The sequence below is a fragment of the Aplysia californica genome, unplaced genomic scaffold (assembly GCF_000002075.1).
Source record: "Aplysia californica isolate F4 #8 unplaced genomic scaffold, AplCal3.0 scaffold00090, whole genome shotgun sequence".
Lineage (NCBI taxonomy): Eukaryota > Metazoa > Mollusca > Gastropoda > Aplysiida > Aplysiidae > Aplysia > Aplysia californica.
The window spans coordinates 723,631-732,836 of NW_004797360.1; the positions used below are offsets into that span (position 1 = coordinate 723,631).

The 9,206-nt window shown below is 40.4% G+C and overlaps 1 protein-coding gene across 1 annotated transcript in view; it reads right to left on the reverse strand.

Moving 5' to 3' along the window:
- Positions 1-8,583, reverse strand: part of LOC101863658 (dihydrofolate reductase) — a gene marked incomplete in the record, with an annotated part of 14,349 nt that extends 5,766 nt beyond the window's left edge. Inside the window, 3 exon segments of the mRNA XM_013080541.2 lie at positions 1,077-1,126; positions 3,054-3,228; positions 8,416-8,583. Of these exon segments, the coding sequence (XP_012935995.2) occupies positions 1,077-1,126; positions 3,054-3,228; positions 8,416-8,431 (241 nt within the window).
- Between the last annotated feature and the right edge of the window lie 623 nt (positions 8,584-9,206).

The following is a 9,206-nucleotide window of genomic DNA, read 5'->3' on the forward strand; positions in this document are numbered from 1 at the left end:
GATGTGGTTGCGAAAAGGATGTTGGGCAGAAGAGCCAGGGGAAGATAAAGAGTAACTAGCAGGGACAACACAAAAACATAAAATGGCGTGGATATGGCAAAAAGTGCAACGGCAGATCGCTCGCGATCGTGAAGGATGGAGGGTCGGTCATTACACGTCAACCTCTGAGTCAGAAATGGCACATCCAGTTATCTAGGTATTGTTAAACTCAAACGTTTTCACGTCAAATTTATCCAAAACTAGGTATTGAGAAGATTAAACATTGCCGAATTCTGAAGTAGCTTCTAATTAGGGTATGTGTACTCACATGAAGGCCCTGGGGTCGCCTCTGGGCTCGAGTGTGCGCATGTCCGGCTGGACCTCCATAGCGGTCAGCCCAGGTTTAGCCAGGTCATCGTAACTGATGGCAGTGTCGTCTGTGGCCGAGTCCAGGCGTCTGCAAGGAGAGAAATTAGTAATAATAATAAATATAATAATAATAATAATAATAATAACAACAACAATAACAATAACAATAACAAAAACAATAGCAATAATAATAATGATAGTAACAATAATAATAGTATTAATAATAACCTCCTCCTCCACTTCTCCCTTCTTGCTGTCCTTCTTGTTCTCCACCCCTCTTTCTTCTCAACTTCGACTTCTTCCTCCTCCACCTCCATCTTCTCCTCCTCTCCCTGCTCTCTTCTTCCTCCTTCCCCTCCTCCTCCTTCTGCTCCTCCTCATCTCCTCCCCCCCCCCTGCCCTCCTCTTCCTCCATAGGCTAGACAGGCAGGAAAAAGGGGGAGGAGAAGATGTAAGACCAATTACTAGGGGCGCCCTACACCTGCCGAATGTACCCTTCAGACAAGATGACAATTAGTTATAGGCAGACACATGCATCTAGTCCGATACACAGATACACAACAAGAGGCAGATGAGGAAACACAAAAATCGAAAGACAAATCAAAACTACGAGAAAACAATAGCAGCAGCAACAAAAACAGCGACAATAACAGCAACAATAACAGCAACAACAACGCAACAACGATAACAACAACCGCTCTGTGACATATTCAGGTCCAGTGACTTACTCGGGTCCACTGTCCTCTTGCAAATCCCCCTGTAGTATTCTTCATCTCCCCTATAGAAAAAAAATAGATACAAAGCTGATGTAACATTTATAATATTATGACACATTGTACTTTATTACAGGCGTTTGTTTTCAGTTTTAGTACAAGTTTTACTGCACTTGCAACACAATTAAGTTATATAAGTACCGAAGATTAAAGACGTCACACGACAGAAAAAATACGCAGAAAAAAACGAGAGAAAAGGGCGGTAGATACTTGATAAGAAAGAAGGAACAAACCACACCAGAGCACCCGCCAACCACCCAAGAGAAAAATATACTGAATTAATGTTACAATTATGATACGCATATATGTAACAATGCACACAGACAATAGATTAGTGCTTGCCAACCTAGGCGATATCATCCACAAGTGGGCGACTTGGTCATTTTATCGGGCGCTGGGGATCATCCACGTAGCGATCTGTGTTATTTTATGGTCGGTTTGGAAATACAATAATAATTAATTATATTAAATTGGTGGGAGTTACGAGTAATGTATCCTCTTGAAGTTGACGTTGACTATAAAATGGTTGAGAAGCACTGTTCTAGATCAACAGTTCGCATACTAGTACTAGGACAATAGAGTAACTTGGCTCTGCTGGTAAGTCTAGTCTGTGTCTGACACAATAAATTAAAATGGTTAATTAAGGGGGCTTTAATAGAAGAGCAGTGCAATTTACACAGACACAGGCCAACAATGGAAAAAATAGTTCAATGTCAAATACAGCAACATTTGGGTACTTGATACACTCAGAAGTCCCACTTCTCATCTTTATTGAGCATTTCGGTCCTTTTGCTGGGACGTTGTATCCTTCTCAGCCTGGGTTGGCCCTGATAGGCAGGGTCGATGCCTGCATCCTAAATGATCGAGATTATGTCAATGTGGCGTAAAACACCTTGATCCAAAATCTCTTTATCGAATAATACGTGTATATTATAAGGTTATGGACACGTAAATGCATATTAATACGTTAACATGTATTAAATTTTTTTTACAAATCGGGACCTTCCTTCGCCAAGAGTGCGTGGGGGGAAGAAAACCCACTTTTGCGTGTATGCCAAAATAAACATACTTTCGCTCTTTACGTGTATACCAAAAAGAGACCTACTTTCGCTATATGCGTTTATGCCAAAATGAACCTACTTTCGCTATATTATATGCGTGTATGCCATGATATTTCCACTTTAGATGTGCGTGTATACCAAAAATAAACCTGTTTCTTTTTGTGCGTGTAAGCCAAAATAAATCTACTTTCTTTGTGTATGTGTGTGCCAAAAAAAAACCGCATTATTAGTGTAAGCCACAATAGACTTACTTTTGCTGTATGCATGTATGCCAAATTAAACCTACTTTCTTACTTTATGTGCGTGCAAGCCGAAAAAAAAACTTTCGCTGTGTGCGTGTACGCTAAAATAAACATACTTTCTTTTTGTGCGCGTTGGCCAAAATAACCAACTTTCGCTATAATATGCGTGTATGCCAAAATAAACCAACTTTCGCTATAATATGCGTGTATGCCAAAATAAACCAACTTTCGCTATAATATGCGTGTATGCCAAAATAAACCAACTTTCGCTATAATATGCGTGTATGCCAAAATAAACCAACTTTCGCTATAATATGCGTGTATGCCAAAATAACCTACTTTCTTTATGTGCTTGTAAGCTAATATAAACCTACTTGCTTTATGTGCTTGTAAGCAACAACAAAAAACCCTACTTTTGCCATGTGCGTGTAAGCCAAAATAAACCAACTTTCGCTATAATATGCGTGTATGCCAAAATAACCTACTTTCTTTATGTGCTTGTAAGCTAATATAAACCTACTTGCTTTATGTGCTTGTAAGCAACAACAAAAACCCCTACTTTTGCCATGTGCGTGTAAGCCAAAATAAACCTACTTTCGCTATGTACGTGTATGCGAAAGAAAACCTACTGCAACTTGGGCCAGGGAAGATCGCCCTTGTATCCGATGCCGCGGTTCCCGTCGCTGAAAGCGGACACACATGCCACAAGCTTCTGGGTCATGTTGGCTGGTCTGCTGCTCCGCACACAGCTCAAAGACGCTCTCCGATTGGTCAGAAACTGGACTGGAAGACTATGGGGACGACCTGGAAGAATAGAGAGACAGTCATTCGCATCCTGTTGATTTTTTAATTTTTTTGGGAGGGGGCGGGGGGTTGTTTTTCTGTTTTTGTTTCGTTTTGTTGTGGATATTTTTTATTTATTTATTTATTTATTTTTGGGGGGGGGGGGGGGGTTGGTGTGGGTTTTTTACGTCACCATTCAATTTTCTCTTGTGAAACATCTAGATCTAAGTGGACTAGAAATAAGCTATGTCGCTCCTCCCCGAGTGTAACACATAATTTAAAAGAACGACAAGAAATATCTGGAACCCTGCCTCTCCCGTCCCCGTCCCCCTTTTCTCTTGTCTGATACTGGAACTCAGAACGCTATGGTTATAGCGACCCATTCAACGCTGTTCATGAATGTATATGTAATAGGCGGGATCGTCGACTTATACGTTCATTTCCAAATATGCATAGCTAAGAAGGTGAGGAGACTTGAGATCTCCGAAAACAACCGAAGTTAAAGAAACCCGACTCTAACAAGAGTCATATACACCACAGCCCAGTGTGATGCCAACTGAGCTAACAATTTCTGGTGAAATTTAGGCCCCCATCAAAATAATGAAATCGAAAAAAAATTAGCATTCCCCCCCCCCCCCCTCGTTTGGCAATTATAGTATTTATTTATTTATTTTTTAAATTGCTCAAGGCACTTTATGTACATTTAGAAATACATTTCGGTGTGGGTTTTACTGAAAACCGATGATTAAAGGCAAAACAAATGAAAATTTGCAGTGTCAAAGGAAACTCAAGTTTTGAAAGTCAGTAACTTTTGGCTGCCATTTTCTCGCTTTTTTAACCCCTTAAACGGGGCGAACTAATCTCATTCAAATGCAAATACCTCGGCTTCTGTTCATAGTAGATGAGTATTTTTTCCATCGAAAACAAGACTAAATGAACAAGCGTTAAGGTGATGCCAATAACTCCACGTACCCAAAAACTGACGAGCACCTGATTCTATCGCGTCGTGACACACTTTCTTTTTCTTACAGCAAAAACTTGAAACACAGTGTCTATTTTGACACGGACACGACCCTTCTTAAGAACAATTTCCCCTCTTTAACTTTAACAAACGTGTATTACATGTTGATTTACGCCAAGAAACGAAACAATCACGATTGGTTTTCATCATTCTATAAATAGAAAAAAATGAAAATTTATGCAAACTGCAAATATGCATTTGCCCAAAAAGAAAAAGAAGCACTTCATTCTCAAAAAGAGAAAGACCCACAATGTACGGTACTCGCATTCATGCTTGGTTAGAAGGACTCACGTGTCCGAATATACTTAAACGGACAAGTGTCCGAGTAGGGGATTTCTGCATGCTTTGCACGAGTTTGGTTATTTTGGCTATTATGTGTGACCTGAATAAGGTTTGGTGGGGTTTCGCGTTATCTAAATTATATTACAGACCATGTCATACATGTGCCCTTTTCTTTATATTAAAAAAAAAAACCGATCTACCTAACTTTTCTCCCAGTTTATCAGTAGCATCCACTGGATCTATTAACACAAAATATGATTGGATTTCCATTCTCTTTCTCCCTGAATACATCTACAAAGAGAAGAGTACCTCAGAAAGACGAACTTTTAGGAAACGCTCATAGATCTCTAGATCTAATAGTCTTGTCAAATTGTTACTGGTTACATTTCTAACGTGAAAGTTTGACTCTGACTGCAATGATTTGACCAAATTGACATTATCATAATACATGTCATGTATGAAGATGGAACTGGCCAAAATGTTTACAATAACGACTGTATTGCACTGGGTCAGCTTGTGAACCGACGCAGAGAGAAAACGACAGGAATCAGTAATTCAAATAACACCCCCCCCCCTTTTCCTCTCTCTCTCTCTCTCTCTCTCTCTCTCTCTCTCTCTCTCTCTCTCTCTCTCTCTCTCTCTTTCAGTTTAATTTTTTTTTAAAGCAGCGTTTTGTCCTGAAAACCGGTCCATAAATGGAGAACAGGAAACGCGAACTCAAAAAGCCAACACCGTCACTTATCAGCGCACACCCCTTCGTTCTCCTCAAAACTTCTCCACAAACACAAAGAGACAGCTTATCACTTCAATGTTTATACCAACACTATGCTATTCATGATAGACCTGGATGTTTAGTCAAACTCATGAAAGAAAAGTTACTTCATGTCAAAAGAAACGTATTCACAAAACCCTAAAAATCTCAAAGGAGACAGCAAGAGAAACTATGGTGAAAGAGCAGTTGTCAGCTTGAAATCCTGCCTGAATCTCAGAGAAAAACACAAAACCCTGACCTTCACAAAGGAGACAAGCAGAGAAATGAAGATGAAAGAGCAACTTACGGTTAGCTCGAAGTCCTGCCTGTATCTCATAGAAAAACACAAAAGAAAATATGATTTGGCCAGCAGTTACGAACGCCACCAAGTCAGCCAACCTCAAGAGCCTACAGCACCAGGAACTCGGGGCTACAAAGGAAGAGGTAGGCCACACAAAAAAAGAATTGAGGGCGTCAAGGGAACTCCTAGAAACTACATCTTCTCAATTGAAAAAACTGCAGAGTCGGCCTTACAATTAAAATTTCATCTCCCCTCCACGTCCAAAGACAACAGAGGATGAAAAAATATAAAAAGTAAGTTCACAAAGTAATCCAGTGCATACCTTGAATACGTTTACGATACGGACCTCGCGAGAAGCGGGTAGCCCCAATACATCTTGAGCCTCGCAACGCCCTTTTCCACTTAACTTGTGGTCCTATGACTTAGGGCCCTTCAAACAACGAAGTCGCCGCTTTGTTCAAATAACACAACTTTTTGTAATCGATACTTGAATAACTAGACGTAAGAGTGCTTGGTAGAGAACGGATACTTTATCTCGATGCAGGAAGCTGTCATCCCCGTATGATTCCAAGCGATTAACGCAACATAACTTCCTGACAGCGATGCCTAAAAAAGTTATACTATTTTTAAAAACAAATTTTACTTGTTTTTACGTCGATGTACGGCCTAAACCTCAACATGCTATTGAATGCAGCCACATTGTTTGAGCAAGGGAAGAACAAGCAATTAAATAATAAACTTAATGTAGCTGATTTAACCTTTTCTAGCAATGCACGTCCACTGCTTTTTAGATGCAGTTGGAATAATGTTGACGTAAGGCGTAAACTTCGTTCCAGTAGACCTATATTTCAGACGGTATCGAGTGCAATGATGATTACTTTGAGGAGATTTAGGTTACCTATGATTTATTCATTTGATGGATTTAAAGAAAATTGAACAACATATTCGTCGTTCGATGGTGCCCATTTGGATAAGAATGGCGTTAAGCTTAAAGTATGCTTTGCTGACAAGACAGTATTCATCATTCCTCCATCCTCCCTTCTTCCTTCCCTCCCTTTTCCACATGAGGGGTTGGGGGCGGGGTATAAGACAACAGTGTGTGGGGGATAACACAATAGTCTGTGGGATAAGACAAACGATTCTGAGGGATAAGATAAATGAGTCCGTGGAATAAGATAAAAGAGTCGATGGGATAAAACAACAGAGTTTGTAGGATAAGACACACGTGTCTGTGGGATAAGATAAAAGAGTACGTGGAATAAAGAAGAGTCTGCGAAATAAGCTCGGGATAAATCAGTGCTTCCCACTGGTGAAAAGAGAAATGTGAAACGTGAAATGGTATAAGTTAAACGCATCTATTAACAATATTAGGTTATTTAAGAGGCGGCGGGGCCTCTGAGTTCAACGTCTAGCTCCGAAAGGACAGAGCCAAATGGAAAATTCGTGCAAAAAGCCTTTTCCAAGGACACAACGTCGAACCGAGCTGAGGCTCGAGACTCTGAACACGCAAACTCACCATTACTGTCCAGTAGCCCAGCAACTAAACAAACGACGCCACACCCACCTGTGGTCGGTTTGGTAATTTTGGTGGGCGGTCGGGAATCTACGGGTGAGGGACGAAACATTCGGATGTTACATAACCTGTGTTGAAAGGGGCTTTAAACATTCACAGCTGCAACCTTTTTATAATCTGGTTCACTCTTTCTATAATCTGGTCGTTCTCTCTCTGTCTTAATCACACGTAAGCTTGACATTTTAAAAGAGATTGACGTGGCATAGAATCTACATGTAGGCCTATATTAAATGAATGCAAAGCCCGAGTGAGACTTTTCGTGCCACACAAGAATATTTTAAAAGATGTTTTTAAAAGTTGTGAATCAGTGGCGTTGGTAAAAATGATGAATAACAGGACATTAAACCAACTTCAAGTATTCATTCCCAACGAATACCGATTCTTTGGCTCAGTTCCCTCTACAGCGATTATTAATCGCATACCGCTGTCAATCACGCAATTGGGGTAGCAGCAGCCAAGAATTCCCAGATGGTAAGCAAGCTGAGGTTCAGTGAACTTCTCTATCTATAATAAGTAAGCAGCGATTTTTTCCCCTCAGATTTAAACCATGCGGCTTAATCAACGATGCGGCTTATTTGAGGATTTTTCCCATTGCCGTAGAATGTATTGGTTCTCTGAATATGCTGATTCATCACTTTACTTAATCCTCTAGACGCTGACGTTGATTACTGAGATAAAGAATTAAATGGGCCTACATTTGAAATGGTACGGGGAAGTACCTCGGATTGACAGACTTGGCTCTTCGTATTTTAGACAGGTTTCATCATCATCTTTACATTGTACCTCTCTCACCTTGGGCCAGGGTATAGGGTACGAACAAACACTTTCCACCTTTCCTTATCCTTGGCTAGCCTCTTGATGTTATTCCATGTTTTTCCTCTTTTCTGCACATCGATTAGACAGGTTTATCGTGGGTCTATTTCTAGGCGGCAAGTTCTAGTCTGATATTGTTTCAAATTTCAAATATTTTTTTAAACCACCCACTGAATTATGGGCCATTAACGTGAACTATTTTCAGATATCAATATCTTTTTTCAAAGCGCCAAATATAGCATAATAATATACAGTCATTAAGGGTTACGTGTTAGAAACAATTCCAGGAACTGTATATCATTATATTATTGCAGTACTATTATAGGCTACTATACTAGCTATTTGTCTTATTTGCTGAGGTCATGATCAGAATGTTTAATTGTACAATTCATTTTGTTCTCAATGAAGGTGTTTCACGCCTCTACCGACACAGTTTAGCTCATTTAGGAGTCAAGCTTCGACCCAACCTTTTAGGCCGACCATGTCTGGGAGGAAACAACACCACACGACAGAGGCCGGTAGGACAAGCTTCAAAAGTGAAAATGTTTCATGACGTATCCTCAGTTGAAGTCACTTACGAGAATATGAAAAAAATATTGAATAAAGGGAAGATGAAGAGAGAGAGAGAGAGAGAGAGAGAGAGAGAGAGAGAGAGAGAGAGATGGAGAGAGAGAGTGAGAGAGAGATGGAGAGAGAGAGGTGGGAGAGGGGAGAGGGGGAGAGAGAGAGAGAAAAAGAGAGAGGGTGGGAAGGGAGGGGGAGAGAGAGAGAGAGAGAGAGAGAGGGGGGAGGGAGAGAGAGAGAGAGAGAGAGAGAGAGAGAGAGAGAGAGAGAGAGTGTGTGTGTGTGTGTACGTTATCTCAGAGAATCAGAAAAAGAACCTTCTTATTGTCATCATTCTTCCTTGAAATACATTACTAAAAGATGTAAGAATTCGGCTTTTACTCACCAGGTAAACTGTCACGCTCATGTACTGAACAGAGGGAAAAAATAAGACAATTATATAGATCTAAGTCTAGATCTAACTGGCCACTTTGGTGTGTCATGAATGAATAAATGGATGTCATTGACGCGTTGCCACAAAATGAGATGTGGTGGGTACCATAAAGATGTATTGTATAATGTTCCCGCCATTAACTGCTATTTGCCAGCTGTTGCCACATCATACGGTAAGGGACTACTATGAGCTATCACCAGAGTGAATGATACAACTTTTCTAGCGTGTTGCTGCTCACACTTTAAGGTTGAAAATAGACGA